We start from the raw sequence: 26,040 nt of genomic DNA, 5'->3' as shown, positions 1-26,040 counted from the left end.
CGATAAATGGGCAATCTAACAACGAAAGAATTCAGTCAAATCAAATTCAAATCGTAGCAGTAGTTCCCGAGATAAGCGCGTTCAAACAAACAAACAAACTGTTCAGCTTTTTAATATTAAGTATAGCTAAAGTCCGGTCGCGGAGCAGAAAGAATTTCGTACAATGACCTCTTTACCTACTGACAGTGGTCACAAACATTTTTGAATGAAGTGCAGTTTACATGAAATATTTGGAGGAGAAAATGTTTTTTACTAATTTATTAAATAAATGTCCTTTATTCATTTACAATACTTATTAGCTAGTTACATTTTAACTTTTTCAATAACAACGATATTATATTATATAAAAAAAGTGTGCGTGTACACACATAAGAAGTGAAACTTCTTTATGACCTTATTTTTCAAAAAATAATTTACTATACGTACAATATTACAGAAATACGTTAGTCTAACACGCGATTTCGACTTAGGCGGATTTTGATTGGACATAAAGAGTTTGAGGTTTATTCTTATAAATTTTGAATTCACAAAATCATAATTGAACACCTGACACTAATCAAGCAAACACAAACCTTACGCTCTCAGGTTAAAGGTTTACAATCCCTAAGGACGGCGGTCATTGCACCTGTGCGAGCAAGACACATTATTTTTACAAGGGAGTGACAGTGACAGGTAATAACAGGTTAATGTACGAAATTCTTCCTGCTCCGCGACCGGACTTTACAGATAAGTAAGTATATATGAAGAAGTGACTTTAGTTCTAAAATCTTCTAAAATACCTAATAGTAGAAAATTAATTTATTAAGATATGGATTGTGGAATGAGATGCAATAAATATGATAGATCGCTATATTGTAAAATGATTTGTGTCAGCAATCAATGTGTTCAAACTCGGTTGTAAAAATGGGCAGAATTTACGAGATGAAAAGTTGTGTGCCAACTTAGTATGTACTTGATTCTTAGTAGCAAATTTTTACAGATACTGGTAATACTTATTACGGTTCTCCCAATGAGGTAACGTAAAGATGTCTCGACGTTACGAAGGGTTCGACTCTTTCAGAATAATCGTAACGACTTTATTTTGATTCCAATAAGCTTAGCAAAACTTTTTTGATGTAATACCACGTTTACATTTAGGCCAAAAGCTTGGTATACTTTTTTTTTTTCGGTTTTGTAGATTCAGCTCCTTTGCCAAGCAAGGCAGCACTTGCGCGTTTTGATACACGCTATACTTAATTATGACGAATTCGCCTTTTGTAAAATATTTGTAAATTTTATTTGAATTACTGCTCTCAGTTGTGAGTACCGATTTGCATAGAGGTCTTAGTATAGGTTAAGGGTAGCAATGGATTAAAACACAAGTTTTCAATCAAATATAGCTTTTATTAAACCAAATCGAACGAGCACACGTATGTGAAATATAACAAAATGCAGGGCAGTTACAAAGACTTGTCACAACAATCATAAAATAAATATTATTTACAGTTCTATGGCATAGGTAGGTACAAATATCTTTGGACTCGCCCTTACGTTATCTATTAAAACTGTAAAATGTACGTACGGAGGTAAAAATAACATGAAAAAAATGCGGAGCCACAAAAATTTGCACTGCCTTTAATGACGTCACACATCTACGAGAAATACGGACAAAAACACATAAAAACAAATCTTATCAACTATAGAGGAGCTTCTAATTATTAATGCCAAGAGTGACTAAGTACTAAGTACAAGTTCGAGAGAAATAAGCGTATTCAGTATGTTTATTACATAATACATTACTACTATTCAATTAACTGTTTAAATCTTATTTTTTGTATTTTTTCGAGTTTTATCGTAATTGTGATGTTACAATATAATCTCTTAAACAAGACACCTTGAAACCAGTAGTTTCAACTCAGTAGTGTCTTTGCATTTTTAAAGATAATAAAATGATGAGTGAGAAATTAATTTAAAAAATTTAACAAAATTATGCTTTTTTTTTTCAACTTCCTAGTGAAAGTTTTAGAGAGCTGTGTTCTGAGTTGAAAATAATATTCTTTATTTATTAATATACGATAATGAAATTGGGACAAATTAGCCCTATTACTTGAATTATTAAAATATTTTGTATAGCTATAGAAATAGCATTAGTTTTAAAAAAAGCCTTGACTATAACTGACTTGAGAACTAAATTATAAGAACACTAACCTTTTCATCATTTAGATAAATTATTTAGAGCAAGACAGCTATATCTGCGTGTATAAACGTGTCCAATATAATGATTAGAAAGAGACAGAAATAAGGCTATTTTAATTTTTATAATCTATTGCTTGAAAAAAGTTACAATTAACATTTATATTTAAAATGGTTATTCAGTACAAACTAAACAACATTTTTGGAGTTATGACTTTGTTTTTGTTTCTATGTCAATATATTAAAACTTATTAACTAAAAATTATAAACAAATCTCATGTAAAAAATGCAATGAAATGGCAAACTTAGAAACTAAGTTATCAAGTTAAAACTTATATAATTCGACTTTAACTTAGGTCTATAATGAGGCACAGTTCACTCTTACACATAAAATTGGCACACTTATTTTTACTTTTAAAAATTACAAGTCTAAAAATGTTTCGAAAAATTGGCCCCATTATTGCATCACAATTATCTTAAAATACAGCAGTATTTATAAATGTAAAATTAAAATAAAACATAAAATTCATAAAAATAAGTAGAAAACATTATTTTTCCATTAAAATCCATGCAAAAAAGTACATAATATAAAAACTAAAAACTGTTGAACTCAAAATTTCTTATGTTAGGAATAAAAATTAAAATGTAAAGGCAATATACAGGCCAAAAAAAATATAAACTAAAAAATCTCATGCCTTAATAATGTAACTTATACCTAAATTAAGTATGAATAGGTAAAAAAAATATCATAGCAATGTTAAAAGTTGCTAAAAAGAACATTAAAAACTAATATTCTAAGGAATGTCTAAATTTAAAACATTATTATTAAAGTTTTCAACAAACTTGGGCTTAATCAACTTTTATCTTATATATAAAAATGAATCGCAAAATGTGTTGGTAAGCGCATAACTCGAGAACGGGTGGAGCGATTTCGATAATTCTTTTTTTATTATATTCCTTGAAGTACGAGGATGGTTTTTATGTAGAGAAAACGTAAATATGTACCACGGGCGAAGCCGGGGCGGACCGCTAGTAAAATATAAAATCATTTGAGCATTTTAGACATACTACTTAATTTCAATTTAAAAAAAACAGCTAAAAATGTTTTCACTATTATAAGATCAAAACATACTAAAAAATTTTATAAGAAAAGAGTTTCTAAAACTTAAAACACAGTACATAGTATAAAAATTAAAACATACAATCTTCATTATTTAGATCTAAATCTAAACACTTAAAAAGTCTTCCAAGAACTTAAAACATAGTACAAAAATTAGAAACCTAGAAAAATCCATATTAATAAAAATATAAGAACCAAAATTTATTGGTTGGTATTTCTTATACTGCACATAGTGTCACTAACACTTTTTACACACAACTTTTTAGTATTTTTCATATATTTTCAAAATACAGATACACATAGAAATTGGTGTATCCACAATATGTTGTAACGAGGGCCTTTTCGAGTTTTTGCTAAGTTAGAACAAGGATATAAAGGCTTGGACACACTTAATCACATAGTTTCTCTTGTGTTTAAGTCACTTTGCACTAAAACACTAGCTCAGATACACATAGAAATTAGTGGTTCCACAATATGTTGTAACGAGGGCCTTTTCGAGTTTTTGCCAAGTTAAAACAAGGATATAAAGGCTCGGACGCACTTAAGTATGTCACATAGTTTCACTTGTTTTTAAGTCACTTTGCACTAAAACACTAGCTCAGATACACATAGAAATTAGTGGTTCCACAATATGTTGTAGCGAGGGCTTTTCCCAAAGGAGTTGGAGCGGAGAAGGCTATTTCTTGCCGAGTTAGAGCCAGGCCATAGAGGAAAGAGGCTCGGGCACATTCTAACATGCGTATTGCTATGCCTCGTCTGCGGAATTTTGGATGCGTCCAGATTCTTGATATGCCGCATCTGGAATTAAATAATTTATGTTAATGTACTAATCTCTATCCATACTAATATTATAAATGCGAAAGTAACTCTGTCTGTCTGTCTGTCTGTTACTCAATCACGCCTAAACTACTGAACCAATTTGCATGAAATTTGGTATGGAGATATTTTGATACCCGAGAAAGGACATAGGCTACCTTTTATTGCGAAATATGTACCACGGGCGAAGCCGGGGCGGACCTCTAGTATAGTATAAAACAAAGTCGCTTTCTGCCGTGTGTGTGTATATGCTTAGATCTTTAAATTACACAACAGATGTTCATGGGTTTATTTTATAGAGGGATTCAAGAGAAAGTTTACGTATATAATTTATAACCTCCGTATTCCTCTCGTAACCTCTAGTATTAATTGATAACCTCCGCCTTTTTTTTGAAGTCAGTTCACAAACATGAAGCCGCGGGTGTAAACTAGTTCTATCCAACAAAAGATGAATGTTGAAATTTCTTATAATCTTATAAATATTTTAGTGTTTTATTAAGTATAATATTAAACTTAGTTCTGTTTTACGTTCTCACTTATCTTAAATAAAACATAACAATTTGTACACACAATGAGAGAAAATGTATTGCATGATGAAAAGAACAATGTGAGTGAAATAAATGATGGAATTCGTATTGATCTCCCATGATGAAAGTAAAATACATAAATAATTTTAAACTCACTTGACTGAATATTCTTCAATACTACAGCAGTCTGGCTCCCCCGGTAGCAACTTGTAGGCTTTAGATTTAGGCTCCACTATCAAACAGCCTACTATTTGCTTTTTCTCAATGTATAGATATGCCTGAAATATTTTAAAATTGGTTATAGATTTGTATACATTTTCGGTCAGTTTATATATATTAATATATACATGCTTTATATATTTATGTTGTTTAGTGTAGTGAAGTGTAATATGGTGTAGTGTAGTGTAGTGTAGTGTAGTGTGGTGTAGTGTAATATAGTGTTGTGTAGTGTAATGTAGTGTGGTCTAGTGTCATTAAAATTGTTATAGTGTATAATATACTCACGGTATAAGCATGAACATCGCCAGCTAACGTGGTATATCCCAACTGTGGGTGTACTACACGAGAGAGTACACTCTCAACCCGTTTCCAACCAGTGTCTCCTCCACGCACGCGTATAATACGACCGGTTGGTGTTTTCTCTACTATGTATTCATCTTTCCAGCCCTGGAATCGTGAACAGAATAATTGGATTTAAAATATTATTATACAGAAACAGAAGTTCACATAACATGTATATAAATTTCAATATTTATAGAAGAAAAACGAAATTATTTAGACAGCTATATTCAACAAATCTGAAGAATTATAATGACTTACATTGAATTTCAGCACATCAGTTGCATTGTGGTGTATCAGATGGTCATGTTCGTCTTGTGGATCACCAATCTGAAAAACATCATTATTAAAATTGATATTTTTGGTTTTATGGCATTCAAATGCTTATAAATATAAAATTATAAAGAATAGAAAAAGCGCGAAAGGATGCGGGTTCTAGTCCCGCCTCGTGATCGAATTTTTTCTATTCTTTATAAATTTATAACATCATTATTAGTTAAAAATTTCACACATATTATAGCTAATACGTTTGATATCTTAATATATATAAATCTCGTTTCACAATGTTTTTCCTCAATGGACTCCTAAACCACTTAACCGATTATAATAAAATTCGCACACCATGTGCAGTTCGATCCAACTTGAGAGATAGGATAGTTTAAACATGCAGGTACAACGGGCGAAGCCGGGGCGGACCGCTAGTGAAATAAAATATAAAAATATAATACTATTGTACAGAGTATCATATTACTCACTTTCTATTAACCAATATTTAAGAAAATTTGTGCCTGTTCTGTACCAAGTTTTTAATAAAAATATATGATTATATTAATCGTCTTTTATTTTTTCTCATACCCTTTTCTACATTGAAAAATTGCTTATTAAATACGATATTACATACAATAATTTCCTATTTCATTTTAAGAGAAATTTTGTATGTAATATTTTTGGCAATAAATTTATTTTCCTTCTTTCTATATTTTTTTAAGTGAAAACTTATTTAGCGGCGTTGAGCACTTTTTCTCTAATGGGTATAAAATCTTAAACTCGCGTCAGGACACGTGACCTGATCGAAAAAGCGTAAGACGGATACCATTCCAAAATATCAAACATGCTCAACGTTAATAATCAAGTTTTCACTTCTGCCGGCACTCCCGGAGTGCAACCCGTCTTTTTTATTCTAATAATATTCTTACCTGATAAATAACACCACATTCATTGCATTGTGTAGCGCCAAACTTCTTTTGTCCCGCGTCGATTACGTATTGATCACTACCGTTTTTCAGTATTGACTTTTTCTTGTTTTTATCTGTTGAATCTGAGAATAAATCATATTTTAAAATTTACTTTATTTATTTCAAAAGAAAATCAAAAATTTTAATTAAAGAAATATATATAAATTTAATATTTATTAAAAGTAGTAGGTTCTCAATTCGGCCGGCATATATATTTTTAAATAATAAAAATAAATTGCCAAATGTGTTGGTAAGCGCGAAGCTTGAGAACGGCTGAACCGATTTCGTTGATTCTTTTTTTATAAAATTCCTTGAAGTATGAGGATTATGAAGAGAAAACGTTAACATGTACCACGGCCGACCACTAGTTTTTAAATATATATCATTTTATATTTCTAGCGCAATCTACATGTGAATCGTCATAATATCTGCATAACATTAAAAACTACGATTAAAATAGTAATGAATAAGTTGTATTGCATTTATATAAGTATTTTGAAGCGACTCTTAACTACTTCGTTACTTTTAAAAAACTATAATTACCTTTTTTCTATAATCGATAAAATGTTTATTAACGTTTTAACAATGTTGCCATCACGACAATATAGTAAAGTGAAGGCCCATGTCTCCAAGTGGGGTAAGGGGCAGATGCATTATCCATACATCTGTTTCACTGATCGATTTTCTTTAGGGACAAGTAGGTGATCAGCCTTCTGTGTCCTACCAGACTGACAGACATTTTTTTTTCTTCGTCTCCACCGGGAATCGAACCCAGAACCCCTCGGTTCTACGCTCACGCGTCAACCACTGCACCAAGGAGGCGGTCACGACAATATAGTGAAGTACTTTAAAATGTTTTTGTGGTCGCGTGTTATGTATTAAGAGCCCTTTATACTGAAAGTTTAGGCATTTTAGGCACTGAGATGGCTCGCGCCCGCGTTGCGCAGGAGCCGGCGCGGCATGAACTCCGGTGACCTATGAAGGCGGGCGATTATGCCACAGTATAAATAAATCAGTAGTTCGATTTTATTTGCTATCGTAGGAATGTTGTTGATAAATAAATTTACTACTTATCCTATACCATTAAACGAGCAATATTTGCATATTTATATATTTGTTTGTATATATACAGTGTGGAAATTTTCGATGTGCCCTGAAAGGAAAGTACTTGAAATACTAGGGATAGCAAATTTTTCTGAAAGGAAACATTCCTTTTTCAAATTTTATTTTATTATTCAAATCGATAGAAACAATATAAAAGATAATTTATTGTTAATTTCTCTAAAAAAGAGGATCTCAGGCAAGGTAATTTTTAAAACATAATTTTAAATCACTACATAGTATAAAACAAAGTCGCTTTCACTGTCCCTATGTCCCTTTGTACGCTTAAATCTTTGAAACTACGCAACGGATTTTGATGCGGTTTTAATAGTTCTTTCGATTCCCGGTCGAAGAAAATGAATTTTTGAAAATCTTTGAATGCAGTTCTATTTCTTTTTAAAAATAAAGGAAATTTGCTATCTCCAGTATTTCTAGTACTTTCACCCAGGGCCCATCGAAAATTTCCACACTGTATTTACAAACAAATATATTAATATGCAAATATTGTTCGTTTAATAGTATAGAATAAGAAGTTAATTTATATTTACAACAATAATCCTAGGATAACTAACAAAATCAAACTACTGATTTATTTATACCGTGACATGCTCGCCGTTTTACTCGCCGCTCGGTTCTAATACGCGAGCGGCGACTGCAACGTGGTCGGGAGCAAAACTAGCACAGGTCCTCCCTCGATAACGTCCGGCTGGACTCTGGCTGCACTGACGTGGTGCGCGCGAGTCGCATTTTACGTATTATATTTTATATAGAAAAAAATAAGGGCTAAATTAAAAATCTATCCAAAAATTTCCCTGTAAAACCTGATTAGTAAATGAAATGTCAAATTTTCATAAACATAGCGTTCCCCTAATTCTCATAAAACTGATTATGCTTTTAAAATCGATGTTACTTCTGATTTTTTTTTGATCGAGTCAAATGTTTAATATTGTGTTTTTATCCAAAAAAGTCACTAGATCAATCGTTTATCTGTGCTATATATTTTTTTAGGATTTTAAATATGATGATTTCTATCCAAAAACCATGATTTAGAAACATACATTTCGTAGCATGGCCCCAAAATCGAGAAAGGCATTTTTGAATGCCCTTAAAATGTACAATATTTAAAATGTCCGTAAATGAGGTAGAACATTTGTAAATTATATCAAAATCTATTTACTAAATATATGATCGAAAAAGGTCAAATTCATGAAAATTTGTGTGCATAAATGCAACAAGAAAATCTATTGAACAAAACAATATTAGTTAATTTATTTTCTTGAAGCTGACTTACAAAATCCCAAGACTTAGTGACATCATTATAATATGATTTATTTATTATTCATTTTCACTGTATAATGTATAATATTCTTGGATTCAAACAAACTCATTACCCACTATTTTGTTATCTCTGTTATTTTTAGAATAATAATATAATGACATAACAGCTTTAATTTTAGGGCTCCGAACCTTAAAAGGAAAAAAACGGAAAACTTATAGGATCACTTTGTTTTCCGTCTGTCTGTCTATCAAGAACCTTTTTTCAGGGTCACAGATAAAGGAAAAAATGTGTAAAGTACAAAATATTTTCAGATGCAACACAAAAAAAGGTTTTTTATAGAAATTATTAAATTCCTTACCTTTATTTGTAGGAGTAGATAATCCTGGATTAGGCTTGCTAAAAATAGGGAACAATTTGGGGGTTGTGTCTTCATTTTCTACCGTAACTGGCGAATTACCTGAAATAAAAATAAATATTTATAAATATACAAGAACATTTTTTTTGAAGTGAAACGTCGCGTCATGGCAATACCGACACGGAAGAAGGCGACGATTTTGGTATCTTGCCAAAGAAGTTTCGCTTCTGACACGTGTGCTCGGCAGATACGCCCTTTTTTAACATTGTATACAGTTTATAATTTGGAAATTGTAAAAAGTCGATAAAAAAATCGAAGGGAAGGAAGTGGTTCTCTTTGTTTTTTTTTTCGGTTTTGAATTTTTAATACTTTCCTGTTATGAAAATCTATGTATCTATTTTTTAAGTATGAGACTAAAATGTAAACTAATAAAATTGGCGGAATAACGTATTTCTCGGTGCTAGATATATCTATAGTAAACTAGCTTTCCGCCCGCGGCTTCGCCCGCGTTTTCAGAGAAAACCCCGCATAGTTCCCTTTCCCGTGGGATTTCCGGGATAAAACCTATCCTATCTCTCAAGTTGGATCGAACTGCACATGGTGTGCGAATTTTATTATAATCGGTTAAGTGGTTTAGGAGTCCATTGAGGACAAACATTGTGACACGAGATTTATATACATATATATATATTAAGATAACAATATTATGTTTCAATAAGTAAAATTTTAAGTTTGTTCGTTATTTCACTGCCCACCACTCTCACTTTATATTTTCAGTATCAAAAAATTTATAAACAACTAGGTTTCCGCCCGCGGCTTCGCCCGCGCAGTCAAAGAAAAACTCGCATAGTTCCCGTTCCCGTGGGATTTCCGGGATTGCGTCATTTTCCCGGGATAAAAAGTAGCCTATGTCCTTTCTCGGGTATCAAAATATCTCCATACCAAATTACATGAACATTGGTTCAGTAGCTTAGGCGTGATTGAGTAACAGACAGACAGCATTTATAATATTAGTATGGATTTTTTTAGTCCACTGTAACTATTCAATTACATATATTTCTTTAAAATAATTATTATGCAGAAACAATGCTATAGTTTCGTTTTTATATGGCAGCATTTAAATTGACTATTGTTTGTTAATCGAGAAATCTTATCGTTTTTTATATTTTAATTGATATATTAATGTCAATTATTTTAAAATACATATTGAGATTTTAAAAGTCATGATTAAACTTAATGATGTCTTAAAGTGAACTCTATTTCTTATTTATACTACACTAGCTGCGCCCCGCGGTTTTACTCGCTTTGCTCCTCTCCTGTTGGTCTTAGCGTGATGATATATAGCTTAAAGCCTTCCTTGATAACTATCTAACACCGAATTTTTCAAACAAACAGTCTTCAGCTTTATAATGACATTAAAAGTATAGATTGTTCATATATTAATTTTCATATCTTAACTAATAACTTGTTAAAAAATTATACCAATTTGGGTACTTTTAAAGCGTTAAGAACTTTAAATATTCAAGTAATTAGAACATCTTATATATAAAATTCTCGTTTCACAGTGTTAGTCTGCATACTCCTCCGAAACGGGTGGACCGATTCTCATGAAATTTTCTGTGCATATCGGGTAAGTCTGAGAATCGGCCAACATCTATTTTTCATATGTACCACGGGCGAAGCCGGGGCGGACCGCTAGTCTTATATATAAAATTCTCGTGTCACAATGTTAGTCTGCATACTCCTCCGAAACGGGTGGACCGATTCTCATGAAATTTTCTGTGCATATCGGGTAAGTCTGAGAATCGGCCAACATCTATTTTTCATATGTACCACGGGCGAAGCCGGGGCGGACCGCTAGTAATTTATAAATTTAGAATTTCCAATTAAAAGTGTAATCAGGTACTTAATAACTCCATACATCATTTCACAATTTATTTTCAGTATTACGAATGAAACCTACATAGCCAAGTTTACTTATATATTATTAATTAAAATATAACGATTAAGACAAAATTTTAATATAATATGCAAGATCTCAATAGATATGAAATAATTGAAAAAATAAAGAACTAAAAACCAGACTGTGTGAATTCCTATTTAAGACGAAATACATGGTTTTATACGGTGCGTGTTATTGGTAAAAAATATAATTTATTAAAATAAAATAAAAAAATGTCTAGGTCACACAAGCATAATAGTTCTTTGAATTGTACCAAAGAAGTTTCACTTCTGACACGTGTGCTCGGTACACATGTATTTTCTGATAAATTATATCGCGAGTAAAACCGCGGGTTACAGCTAGTTAATAAACTTACCATCAACGGGTATAGTTTCTGTAGAAGCCAATACAGCTTGAGCGTCGATATTATTAGACTGCGCCATCTTTAATATCTGCTCATCTAACAATATCAGTTCGCGCTCTATTTCATCCAAATCTGGGATTTCTTGCTGGCCTGTAAATATAATGTAGAATATTATATTTTAACAATATATAAATAAAATAATTAATGTAAAGAATAAATTGTGTTTTATTTACAAACTAACTGTGTAAGAAAAGAAAAATATAATGTTATAATATTAAGTATTTAATCAATTTTGTTTTTTATCAAAAGAATGATTTCTTGCCTTTGGTCTCGGGCAAATACGAGACCATTAACCCGGCTCCAGGGATAATAGAGTCGCCTTCTCTATTCGTCCACTGGAGTAATTCCGGTCCGGCGCGTCCACGTCGCGGGGGTGGGCATCTTTCGTTTCCAGTAGGCCGGAACGAGCGGATGGCGAAGTTCGGACAGGGACCCAGTTTCGCGGGGTATAACGCGGACCCCTTGCCCGGGGTTACGGGTGAACAATCGGAGAAGGTTAACTCCGTCTATCAAAGTAACCCCTCCTCGCAGGCACCTTTATCGTAATCTAAAGTAATGGCTGTGGGAGTGCTGTACACTTAGGGCGGAGTGTACAGAAGGTTCGGCGGCGGAAGAACCCTCAACGGGTCAACGGCGGCGTTCCGGCTTTTCAGAAAAGTCACGTCCTTGGCGTCAGGTGGCAACCGGCCGTAAAAACAATCAGCCAAAACTTTACTTCCAGCACTCAATATGAAAAGTCAGTATAAAGAAAGTACTACAAATGCTAGGGCGTACCCTTTAAGCGACGGTCGATGCGAATCCCAAGTGAAATGTGCGTATAACACTAGGGCGTCCCCCGTAAGCGACGGCTCCCTACGCAACGAAACGAGATTGCGAATAGCGACTTGGAATATTGGTTCCATGACCGGACGCAGCCATGAATTGGCTGAGATTTTAAATAGAAGACGCATCAACATCTGCTGTGTCCAAGAACTGAAATGGAAGGGTTCGAAGTCCAGGGAAATCGGCCACAACTACCAACTAATCTACAACGGGTCATCAAACAGTAAGAACGGTGTGGGTGTTATACTCGATCAAAATTTTAAACAAAGAATCATCAAAGTGGAGCGAGTTAGCGACCGGATCATATATGTAAAACTGGCCATAGATAACCAGCCCTGCTTAAATATCATATCTACTTACGCACCCCAAATAGGCCATAGCAGCGAGGATAAAGAAACTTTTTGGGAGGAACTAGAAGAAACATTACTCAGTATACCTGCTACTGAAACAAAAATACTAGCTGGAGATCTAAACGGCCATGTCGGCAATGTCCCAACCACCGAAAGTACTGTCCATGGGGGTTTTGGCTACGGCTCACTTAACGATCAGGGAAAGAAAATACTTGAAGTCGCGAATAACTTTCAAATGCCCATCATTAACACTTTTTTCCAAAAGAAACCAGAACACCTCATAACTTACAAAAGCGGCACATCCGCTACACAAATTGATTATATCATGACTGATGCCTCACATCGCAAATATTTCAAGGACTGCAAAGTTATTCCGGGGGAACCACTTACAACACAACATCGTCTGCTTCTTGCCTGTCTGACTATTCCGAATCTTAGATTAAAAACCAAAATAAAACCCCGACCTCGTATTAAATGGTTTAACCTAGATAAGCCCCAAGGTAAAAGCCTCATCAACGAACTTGTTAAGTACCTCTCAGAAGATCTCGCTAAAACACAGGACGTTAACACGTTGTGGGATAATTTTCACTCTTTTGTTACAACTAATGCCAAAAAACAACTTGGCGAATCAAAAGGAAAACTTAACACAGGCAAAGAGGCCAGCTGGTGGACGCAGGAAGTTAAAGAGAAACTAAAAGAAAAGAAAGGTCACTTTAAGAAATGGCAAGAAACACAGGATAACAATGATAGAGAGCTTTACAATATTTCTAAGAAAGAGGTTAAAAGGACAGTAGCCATAGCAAAGGCGGAAGCCGATAAAAGTTTCATACAACGTTTAGAAAACTGTGCAAACGAGGATCAAATTTTCAAAATAGCTAAATCGCGCCACTCACAAACCCAAGACTACAAACATAAGAAATATATAAATGATGAATCTGGCAAATTACTGACTACGGACAAAGACATAAACAGAAGATGGCACGATTATTTTCTACACCTTCTCAACGAGGAATATCCACAAGAAGAGATACCTAAACTACCTCCAACCTCGGGCCCAATAAACTTAATCGTACCGCTAGAAGTTAAAAAAGCACTATCCCGAATGAAAAATGGAAAAGCCCCCGGACCAGATGAAATCCCTGTAGAAGTATGGAAGAAAACCGGCTCTCAAGGTATCAACTGGCTCACTCATCTCTTTAATACAATCATTGTAGAGGGAATGCCTAATGCTTGGAGAACAAGCAACATGATTCCTTTCTATAAGAACAAAGGAAGCGTGGCGGAATGCGGAAATTACAGAGCTATTAAGCTAATCTCGCACACCCTCAAGATCTGGGAGCGGGTTCTTATAGAGAGACTTAACAGCATCATGAAAATCACCTCTAACCAATGTGGATTCACCCGCGGCGTAGGAACCATAGACGCTATTCACACAATAAGGCTGCTGAGCGAACATTATAAATCACAAAGGAAAGACCTGCACTACATTTTTATCGACCTTGAAAAAGCCTTCGACAGAATACCCCGAAAACTCATCTGGACAGCACTCAGATCGCAGCTCGTTCCAGAAATGTATGTAAATTTAATCCAAGATACGTACCGTGATGTCACAACCCAAGTAATCTCACCGGCCGGAACCAGCGAACCATTCGAGGTTAAAGTAGGCGTGCATCAAGGCTCAGCTCTTAGTCCATTACTCTTCAATGTGGTCATGGACTACATCACAAAAGACATCCAAAAAGAGGCTCCCTGGACCCTGCTGTATGCAGATGATGTTGTTTTGATAAACGACTCATTAACAAGCATCCAAGCAGACCTTAACACATGGGTAGACGCTTTAGAAAAAAGAGGCCTAAGAGTGAGCAGACAAAAGACCGAATATATGCACGGAAACTTTTCTGGTCGGAGCGCGTCCCTGTCACCGTCTATTGCTGGCACACCTTTAAAGAAAGTAGATTCCTTTAAGTACCTTGGGTCAATTATAACATCAACAGGAAAAAGCGACGCAGACATAGAAAATAGAACGAAAACGGGATGGTTAAAATGGAGATCCCTTACAGGTGTTCTGTGCGACCCCAAGATCCCAATTAAAACAAAAGGTACAGTCTACAAAGGAGCAGTTAGACCGGCGTTACTGTATGGGTCCGAATGCTGGGCGGTGCGGAAACAGGACGAACAGATGATGCACGTCACAGAAATGAAAATGTTGAGATGGTCCGGCGGTGTCACAAGATTGGATAAAATTAAAAACAAGTACATACGAGGGTCCTTTAAAGTCGCGGATATCCGAGACAAGATGAGAGAGAGCAGACTACGGTGGTTTGGCCATGTGCAACGCCGTGACCCTGAACACATGACCCAGAAAGTAATGTTTATGACCACGGTAAACCAACAAAAAACAGGAAGAGGCCGTCCACCCACTAACTGGACTTCGACCATCAAAAAAGACCTAATGACGAAGGGCCTGACGCCTGAAGCTGCAAAGGACAGAACAATGTGGAGAAAGAGTGTTGGTTGTGCCGACCCCAAATAAATGGGATGAGGCAAGGGAGATGATGATGATCAAAAGAATGATTTCTTATTTGATATTTCTTTAAGTTGGAAAAAATGCTTTTACGAGATCGCAATCGAAGTTTCGGCGATTTACATAAAACAATTCATGACAGTTTAAAACACATTTTTTTTATTTAATCATAATATAATAAGTTCTATAACTGTTTTCTATATAATAATTAATAATCTTACCATGAACAACAGTTCCATCAACCACAATATAACCGCCTTCCACGGGTAAAAACTGCCCATTCGGAAAATCCCCATGACTTGCTGTATGACTCTCTGCATCCATAACTACATCTGTTTCCGATTCCTTTTCTTGGGGCACATTTTCCCCTATTTTTGAGGCATCATCTGCCCCTATTTCTTTAGCATTTTGTGCCCCTATTTCTGTAGCATTTTGTGCCCCTATTTCTGTAGCATTTTGTGCCCCAATTTCCTGAACATTTGAACCAATTTCAACGATAACAGCATCATCTTGGGGCAAAGAACTAGCCACAGGTACGGCAACAATTGGTTGGAATATGGAATTTGTTTCTTCTATAACAGTACTGTTGAAACATGGCAATTCTTTTTGTTGAATCAGTTCTGATTCCGGGACTTCTTCCTCTGTCCATTGACTGAGGAGGGCTTCAATTGTTTGTTTTTCTTTGTCAAATGGATCTGTTTTGTCTGTAAAGTTTAGGTTAGGTTAGGAAAAAAAATTATTGCCTGTGTACAAACATAAGTATTGTTATTAGATTTTTGTTAAAACTTGTGGATACATTTGATTTCTTAATATATCTAACACATAAATGTATTTGCTGATTTAATGAATTAATTTGTAATTACATTGAACATTTCTCCTTATCTTCAATGACTTGCATAATATTTGTAGATATTTCAAACAAAAAATCTGCTAGCATGCAACCAAGGTTAATAGTAGCCTGAATATTATAATAGTCACTAATTTATGTAAGTATGAAATTACAACCAAATTGGTTTTATAGTATGAAGGTGTAACCAACATATTACATACAAATATTCATTAATTATATTTATAATTAGAAATAGAGATTAATGATCTATCTTTATAAGTGATTTGTAAAATAATTACATAGTTAAAGTATTTCTATAAGAATATTGAAATTAGATGTTAAGAAGCTACATTCTCTCTCAAGTCTCAAGTCTCAAGAAGCTACATTTGGAAGAAGTTAATTAATTATTTCACATTTAGTTTTCCTTGTTGAACAAAATTAAAAATTACTGATAAATATTATCATGTACTTATTTAAGATTTTTGGCTTAACATTTTGTTAGAAATGACTCATAAGATTATCAATCAATATAAAATATTGTTATCAAATCAATAATGACCTAATTTCAGCTGAAAATTCAAAAAAGAACCTTACTATTAAAATACCAATACATTTGCCTTTGGCAGGTAAGTACAGTATCATTTACCTTATAAAAATCATATTAATCCGTCAGTCCTCGGATCACAGACACAATAGAAAATCTATTGTGTCTCGGCCCGATCGGGCCGCTCGGTGGTCAATGGGTTAAAGTAATGCAAAAGTTAAAATATGAACTCATATTTTTTTCTGGCTAGCATTAGGGTGTTACAATATAACCCAATTGGATAAAGTGATAAATGGGAAATAGATAACGGTATAGAAGACATGAAAATAAAATTTGTAGAGAATGAAACATGATCATGGTTTTTTAATTTTACATGAACAAAGTTTCAGACATAGCCAGCTTGTGAATAACATATACCAATAAAAATTACAATATATTTTAAATTTTTAATAGACTTCAAACTTTTAAGCTTAAAAACTTGCTTCATTTAGTTTTGTCCGTCAAATACAAGTACATCAAAAATACAGAATAAATAACCTTCTTTTTGAAAGTTAGTTAAAAAAATATAATAACTTACCATGCTCCATTTCTTGAGATGTATTCAGGCTTAGCATAGAATCATCTTTAGTTGACGACATTGTAGAGTTCACCAAAGATTTATTAGAAACAATTGACTTCTCTGTCACTGAGGTATTCAAATAACCTTTAGGACTAAGTTTTTTAAGGGCTTTAGGTTTTTTAATCTTGTGTCTAACACCCATGTTGATTTGTCCTGGCTTTCTCTTACGTTTATTTGAGTGTGAGTTGAATGGTCTGTGCTTATGTGTGGCAGTTGCTTGGATTGCATTTGAGATTTTAGCGGTAATGCTAGTGTTCAGATCTGGGTTGGATTTGCCATAGAAAGACTTGGTTGAAAGAATTTCTTTCAGCCTTTCACTGTTGAAGAGAGATAACCTAGCTTTAGGTGCTGTAGTTGGATCAATTCTGGGGTATTTAGAGACAGGACCAGTATCCACTTTATCATCATAATGTAACCTTTTGTGGCTCTTTTCACTGTCACAAGTAGATTCAGGACTTTCTTGTATTTCTATAGCAGATCTACGATGAGATAGTTTAGGAGGAGATGCTTTAGCTTCAGTTGTATTATGGGGAGTTTTTAACATTTGAGTAGGTGACATCATGTTTGTCAAATCCATTTTGGTTAAACAAACATATGCTGTTTTCATTGGGGATACATTTTTCTTCTGTTCCATCAAGATGCCTTTAAAGCTTTGTAGCTTTGGTGTCATTTTCTGGAATCTTTTGGAACGTCTAGTTGATTTTGTTGGTGTGTTCTCTTTAGAGTCACTGCCTGAATCTGTGTCAAAGTTGAGGTCTTTTAGAGAGCTACTGCAGCTTTCTGTGTCTGCTATGAGGCTTGCTAGACTTTTTCTAGCTCGGCTAGAGGTAGATGAATTTGTGTGGACACTGGTGCAAGAATGAGTGGAGGATGGAGTACCAGGGTGGTTCTGAAAGTGTGGTGTAGCTGGAGTTGATGAAGAACATCTTGTCTCTGGACAGGAATACCTAGTTTGATACTTTTTCAATGTGAATGGAGATTTCATGAAATTCTTCAGATCTGTTGTTTCTTTGAGCTTTCTTGAGTGGCTTCTTGTTCCATCTGTGATTAAAATAAATTATCTTATCAGTTATTTGTTTAGTTTTGCTTGTTTTAGGTCAAATAATAAGGTCAATGAACTCTATTACAAATATGCTATGAAAAACGTTTCTAATAATATTAAACTTAATTATGTGAAATAGTATTATGGGAAGGTTCCTTTGAAACAGGAATTGACAGTAATTAACTATTTGTTATCATTAAACACGATTTAATAAAATACTTACGCCATATAGTTCTCTCAGGTGTCTTTGGAGTGTTAGGATCATTTTCGTCACAAGAACTTGAGTCAAGGGTACTTATGATGCCCAAATCACAATCGTCACTATCACTCTCACTGTCTACGACTGAAAGTCTTCTGTGTTTCGTCAATGACTCTTTAGAAGCTTCGGCTTCAGTTACAAATAACCCCTTTTTCCTCTCAGACATTTTTGGAGTATGCGTGTGAGGTAGGCGAGAAGATCGCCGGGGTGTTACCGCAGCCATCGTGCACGTAAAAACAGTATAAATTCAACCACTAGGATGCTTCAGGACAAGGCCAGTTAAACACCTGTCGTTCGCGCCCAATGGTCAAGTCTAATGTAAAAGTATACTACATAGTAACAACAAATAACACTTCAATTATTTACTATTTCATTCAAAAGAACATGAAAGCGTCTAATAGGTAATATTTTAGTTGAAATGCAGTGATAAATACGATGAACGAACACAAAACAGGCGCCACTTAACAAACCAACACCATTGTCCAAAATTGTTTGGCGCGTAAACATCTGTCATCAAGGTGCGAGTGACATCTGTGATGTGATCAGTTAACTGTCTTGCCAGATCTAAAAATGATCTTAAAAGGAAATATCCAATCATGATTAATTAAGATATATTTAATATTATATGATACACTTTGTACAAACTACCGACTACGTGATATAATGTACCTAATTTACGTATTTATCAATTAGCATTTACATAATTAGACATTAACAATTTCATTTTCATGCGAAATAGTATCTAAATTCATGTCTAAATGTTCCTTCCGAAATTATTCTTTAATGATTACTTAATTATAAATATGTATAACTGTAAAACACAGCAAACACTGTATTCTTCATTTTATTTGATATGTTCTACTAAAAAAGCTCTCTCGTCTAGGACACACATAAGTATATTGTTGATACTACATATTACATAGTTCTTATGGCCATACATCCAGTACCGGCTAATGCAAAAAAACTAGGCGGGTAAACAAGTCTTAAATTGGTATTTTTAGTATTCCCTTAATCATTCCCAAAAAACCTATTTTATCATAGGTTTTCATTAAAGGTTGTGTATTAGCTTTCCTTCGCTTATTTCATTCATCATTTAACTCTAGATATTTTTAATTTATATAATACTTAGGTATTTCAAAACGAATTACGAACGGAACTTCGTTTCAATCGAGTGAACCTATTTGAAACATCTGGCATTTTTATTCATTTATTTTAAAATTTTAGATATTGTTAAGCCTCTTTTTCTCATAAGCACGATGGTAACACGTTGCATAAATATCTCGATAATAAATATTAACAAAGAAGAAAGAAAATGAATTTTTTTATGTTTTTACCTACTAACACAAAAACCTGTATAAATAATAAAATAATTTGGAAAATCCAAAAGTGCACGCCTCATAATTTTTTTTAAATAATTATTTATTAATTATTATTTTTGTTTATTTAATAACAATTAAACCACATCGAATCAGACCCTGAAAAATGAAAGGGTTCTATTCCTGAGCATACTCAAGCGTAAGAGAAAAAAAAAGACTCGATTAGTAAAGTATTTCGGTCGCTATCGTGTTAACAAGAAAAAGGATCCGCACATACAGACACACGGACGTCCAAGACAGAACTTTTTTAAACTGTTTTTTAACTAGTTTAAATAACAAAAATGACATCAAAAATATCATGAACGTTAAAAATAGTGTTTTTTCTTAATATGTGTGTGTATGTATTATCTTACAAGTGCAATGTATGATACATAAAGACATTTTAAGTTTGAAAAATCAGATGTTTTGCGCGAAGTGACAGTAGTACCCACCTCAACGCTTCGCTTATGAGGCGTGCAATATTATGCTTCTTTAAAATTAAAATTCATCTAAAACGTGCATCTTAACCACATCTGGAGAGATGTGGTTAAACTTTAAAATAACTTTTTATATCTAGGCATAAATGACTATTTAGTATTTACTATTACAAAATATCAAAAGCAGTTTTATACTGAACTAGGTAGCTTAGGTACCTATAACAATAGTTTAATGTGACATATTTTATACGTTTTCTTTTAAATTGATTTAAAAAACAACACACATTAATGATCCGTAGGTATAACCTGTTATAAGTAAATCATATTAAACTTACTGATGACAACTTAATGATCTAAGTATTATAGTTAAACAATCGCAAATCTTGCATAGTTAAGTACTGATTAGTAAGAAAAAAAATGCGGACCATCATTAAAAGATTATTTCTTATTTTTTGTACCAAAGTAGTCTATTACCTATTTGCATGCCTATTTGTATAATTTGATCAGAGATTTCTAGGCTATGTTACATTCCTCTTTAGAAAAGACTCAAAAGGGATAATGATATTTTGTAATAATAATTAATATTTTTTAAGCTTTATACATTCCTAATTCGTAAGTTATTTTCGTAATAAGATGTAAATACCTTATAATTATTTACTAATCCTTGATCTTGTTCCGTACAAACAAGGATGGTTCAGTGTTCCAATGTTAACAATCCATCATCGGCGAGCGGGTGGCGTGAGCTCGTGTACAGGAGGGCCTGCCCCCCTAGTCAAGTGCCTTTCTGTTAGCGTAGCGTTCAATAGAATAGACTACGAATGTATGAGATTGACGTAACCTGCCCCCCTAGTCAAGTGGTTTTCTGTTAGCGTAGCGTTCAATAGAATAGAATACGAATGTATGAGATTGACGTAACCTGTAGATACGTTTATCTACAGCCTACGTCAATCTCATACATTCGTAGTCTATTCTATTGAACGCTACGCTGACAGAAAGCCACTTGACTAGGGGGGCTGTAGATACGTTTATCTACAGCCTACGTCAATCTCATACATTCGTAGTCTATTCTATTGAACGCTACGCTAACAGAAAGCCACTTGACTAGGGGGGCTGGAAACGGGCATGTGGCGGAGGGCCTGGAAACGGGCAAGTGGCGGAGGGCCTGGAAACGGGCAACTGCTGGGCGGGACATGCGGAAGATTGCGAATGTGTATCCGCATCCCGTCTAAAGCAGCGCGTTGGTAGACGGTGGGGTTTTAGTCGGTAGGAATCCGACATAACCCACGGCTCCTCCCCCGGGAGCCGTGGGTATCTAAGGCAAGATTTCCCCACTTGAAAAAAAAAAGTGTTCCAATGTTATGTAGTATTGAAATTTTGACGGTCTTTTGACGACTCTTATCTGTGTTCAATGTATTGTGAAGTAGAAAAAAAATTTATTGTGTATCACTGTGACGATAACTAAAGTAAGGAAACGATCTTTATTTATTTTAGAGCGTTTTATTATTTTTTATTTAAAAATAGCGCTATAATTAGACGTAGGTACACTTTGTTTGGTAAATGCTATTCAATATTTTTTATCTATTATTTATTTATTTAACTCTTCAATAGTTGTACAGAAGCCTTAGAACTACTTACACAATACACATAGAACAGAGTACAACTATTTTGGCGGCCTTATCACTTAATAGTGATCTCTTCCAGGCAACCACGGTAAAAGGTAAACAAGCAAAATGATCACTAATTGGCGGGACGAGAACAGAAATAGAATAATTAATAGCAAGAAAACAAAAAATAATAATATATATCTACCTTAAATAATAGGTACATGTCCATATACAATATCACATATACTATACATATACATAAATAAAATAAACAGATATACATACCAATTACATATTATATAATAAACATAAATAAATATATACTTAGAAGGAAACACACTGATATTGAATAAGATAAAATTATTTTACGAATACCATCTATATCTAATACAGAGATAGATATTTTTAATTTTTTATAGCTAACAACCACGTTTAATTTTAGAAGAATTATATACCTAGTAGTTTTAAAATATTTTTGTAGTTCCTTTTGCATTCATAGTTTTAGCTTGTCCCACTTGAGGCTATCCCGTTAAGTCAATAGAAATTATTGTACACTCTCAAGTCAGGTGTAACGAACATTTTATGAAGGGACATAAGTAAATAATAATAAAATACCCTCATAGGAGGCCCGTGTCCCAGCAGTGGGAACGTATATGGGCTGATGATGAAATGATGATGATGAATAGACATCGGATTATATGCATTTGCATATTTGCATATGCAAATGCATAAAACTCTCTAATTACGGCGTTAGTGCATATTTTAGCCTTTTTCCCCAATCGTGCATATTTCGTTAAGTAACGGGAGTTTTGATTGGTCGACTAACCTTTATTAGCCAATCAGAACGCTCAGCGAGTAAACAAACCCTATTTTGGCATGGTAAAATGGCGAAAAATTACAAAATGGGCTCCATTTTAAGTAAATTTTGAGCCATTCAAAATAGGGCTAGATTACCCTAAATCTTAAAACATGGGTTGAATTCCAAAAAAGGGCTAGATTTAGCCCGGAAAGGTCTAAGGTGGCAACACTGGGCTCGCGGGTGACAAACGTCACAAATTTGCGCTCGAAAATTAGGTAAAAATGCCTAATTGTATATTGGCACAAAAACTATACTAAATTTCATGAAAATTTCACTGTATTTGTACAATCTTTGATTTAAATATATAAAATAATAAAGGTTTTTTGATTTTGTATTGTGCATATTTTAGGCATATCAGTCGTTTTTAGTGCATATTTCGGCCTTTTTTAGTGCATATTTGCATGCATATTTTGGCATTTTGTTAGTGCATATAATCCGATGTCTAATGATGAAGTAAATAATGTTACTGAAATTGTTTCGTATATCCTTTTTGTTAAGATATTTATTTGTTATAAACTATAGATCTTTTCATTTACAAGATAATGTTTTATATAACAAATATGTATTATTTAAAAGTAAAGTATTCAATAAAATAGAGGCTAGGTATCCTAATTTCTTTATAATAACATATCCTTTCGGCACGAGATAGATTCTATTGATTCAATATTAATCTAATAGGTTTTTACATTGAAAGTATGGTCACAGTATTACAATATTATTTGAATAAATATTGTAATACTGTGGTATGGTGTATTAGGTATATGATTATATCGTGTTTTTGACGTCACTACAGTAGGTATATTTAAATGCAAATCGTGGATAACAAGCTAGTGTATTATTAGCCTAATGCTTTATCAATTACATATTATAGACCTTTTTTATACCCAAGTCAATTAATATTAACAGTAGATAAGCATTCATTAAACTTAATTATTCTGTAATATTTTAGATGCGCACAAATTTCACGATGCTTCTAAATTTTATAAAAGAAACATCATCAGAAAGAAACATAAATTATATAGGATACAATACCTATTTAATTTAGCAAACAGGGAAGACTGATTATGTTTTGTCTCTTTAATATTGCTGATACGTAAGTACATATGAATGAAGTGAGAAAGGAACAAAACAACGATTGTTAGTTTGATCATTAATAAAGTTACCTTAAGTTTTTATGATATAAATTCCAATTATTTTTAATGACTCCGTAAATCGGCGTGGGTTGAGGACAGCTGATTTCCCAACTCAAACGTTTGTTATTTCGTACCGACACTGGGATGAGTGTCAATATATCTGAACGGTATTTATTGCCGCACCTGCGTCGATGCAACAACTACTAGTATAACTAGTACTAGTTATAGTCTATATGCTACTTTTTTAGGGGATGGGTTTTCTCAAAGACTAAAAACTTTGTGCTGATAATTTTAAATTTAGAATATTCGATATAAAATATAGTCTATGATTGAGCTTCGTAAAAACCAAGCTTCTAGAATAGTCCGATAGACGGTTATGAACTGAAGAATAGTAATGATACAAATGGAATCTCCCCATTCTATAACAGGTTTTCTGCTTTCATTGATTGAAGAATATCTACCAGCTAATCGAGTGATAATGTGAAGTGATAACTCTTAAACTATAATGTAATTAGGTATTTTGAATGAATTATATTTTAGTAGTTACCCATTATAAAAAAGTACTAGAAAAATAAAATTCACTTACACCTTAAACGGTCAGTAAATTCATGACCGCTAGAACTTGGATTACAGGTTTTTTCATAGTTGATAGCAAAAAATGAAAGCTACAAATTTCTGATGCGTATCGTATAGAACTAGAAGGGCGGAGGACCGGTTGAGTCACGCATGGCCGAAATGTAGATACATGCATTTATTTTATCCAGTATAAAATTAATGCAATGCACGTGTGTACGTAGCATTATATGTGCGGAAGTGAAGGGCCTGTTAAATTGCCAGTAATAAAAATCGTATGGAAATTACAGATTTATAAATCTGGCTACATGAGATTTTTTTTTGTAATTCGAAACTAAATTTTGAAATTCGAAACAAATGGTTTATTTCATGTTTGACATCATTCAGTTAAAATGTTCGAATTTTAAATTTCAAAATATAAAAAATAAATGTAGGCTGTACGTACCGTAGGTACCTATCTACTTCACAATACATATTCAACTGTGTTAATATATTTGAATTGTGAAGGATTTGGTAAAAATAATGTTGTTAAATGACAAAATAAAAACTATTTGTAACCAAATACTTTTCAAACATATTTTTTGAAATTCGTTTCATGTAGGTAGGTTATCATAATATCATGGTATCACATATCGTCGTAAATGTAAAGATTTTTTATTTCATTTCAAAACGAAATATTTTAAGGTAGTTTTTTTTTAAATAACCAACGTGTTGATTATAGATTTTATCTACCGGCGTTTTACGAAAGCAAAGAAACTTGTGATACTATCTAGTATTTTATATTAAAATTCATTTGCTCTACACTTTTTTTATACAAGTAAATTAAATGATGTAAAAGCTTGATTTTTTTGAACTTTTGGCAAGTCAATGAATCCTAAATTTATTCAAATCTAAAACGTATTCTATAGGTAGGTACTATTATTATGTATTCAGACATAATTTAATTTTAGACCATCTTTGCAACGGGAAAAATATTTATTAAAAGCATAGATAGCTTTTTGAGAGTTATAAAGAAAGATTATAGAAATTAGAAATCATAATTTATTTATGAGATCGTAGGTAGCTGGTAAGTAGGTACCTATATCTCCGAAAAAAATTTACCAATATGTTTGCGGTTTCTTTTTATAAAAGATAGAAAGAAACAACACTTTATTGAATAGTCGATTGAAATATGAAATATGGATTGATTGATGCTTAATAAATAATTATTTACTTTTATATTTATAAGAACAATTTGAAATATGTTACGATCATTGGAATATAGGAACTTACCCATCTTTAATAATAATTAGGTATCTACATGGTATCTACAAATTTTTTAGGTTCAGTTTTAGTGCCTATATTTTCAATACCCTTGTTTCTACGACTTTTGAATCTTTTGATTGATAAGTACCTACATATTTATGGGTATAAGCATGGACGTATAAAAAAAGACGTCCATGGGTATAAATAACCAAAGGTAGACCGTACTTATATTAAATTACATAAGTAAGTAAATATGTTATTAAAATTGATTACTAGGTACCTCTATAACTATTCTGCAACAGTATTTACAACATTT

General features: G+C 33.3%; 1 protein-coding gene across 1 annotated transcript; it reads right to left on the bottom strand.

Annotated features, from left to right (window-relative positions):
• Positions 1-1,362: 1,362 nt before the first annotated feature.
• Positions 1,363-19,024, bottom strand: eco (Establishment of cohesion). The gene is made up of 11 exons (XM_089710703.1): positions 18,483-19,024; positions 17,176-18,258; positions 15,447-15,929; positions 11,482-11,619; positions 9,167-9,265; positions 6,390-6,511; positions 5,455-5,523; positions 5,140-5,301; positions 4,792-4,913; positions 3,200-4,090; positions 1,363-3,029 (listed from the first exon to the last, which is right to left on the bottom strand). Exons 1-10 carry the CDS (start codon positions 18,739-18,741, stop codon positions 3,886-3,888), a joined length of 2,742 nt encoding a protein of 913 aa, XP_089566829.1. The 5' UTR covers positions 18,742-19,024; the 3' UTR covers positions 1,363-3,029; positions 3,200-3,885.
• Positions 19,025-26,040: the final 7,016 nt, after the last annotated feature.

Source organism: Colias philodice, chromosome 25 (genome assembly GCF_061535455.1).
Source record: "Colias philodice isolate Cphi_HAF_F1 chromosome 25, ilColPhil1 Martin Lab GWU primary, whole genome shotgun sequence".
Taxonomy (NCBI): domain Eukaryota; kingdom Metazoa; phylum Arthropoda; class Insecta; order Lepidoptera; family Pieridae; genus Colias; species Colias philodice.
Note: the sequence above shows the minus strand (reverse complement) of the source record. Positions and strands in the feature narration are given on the sequence as shown.

Coding starts and splice junctions, on each gene's coding strand:
- eco (XM_089710703.1), bottom strand. CDS start 18,741: ATGGCTGCGGTAACACCCCGGCGATCTTCTCGCCTACCTCACACGCAT. Junction 9,266..11,481: donor AGAAACTATACCCGTTGATG/GTAAGTTTATTA, acceptor TTTTTATTTCAG/GTAATTCGCCAGTTACGGTA. Junction 6,512..9,166: donor ATCTACTCCTACAAATAAAG/GTAAGGAATTTA, acceptor ATTTATTCTCAG/ATTCAACAGATAAAAACAAG.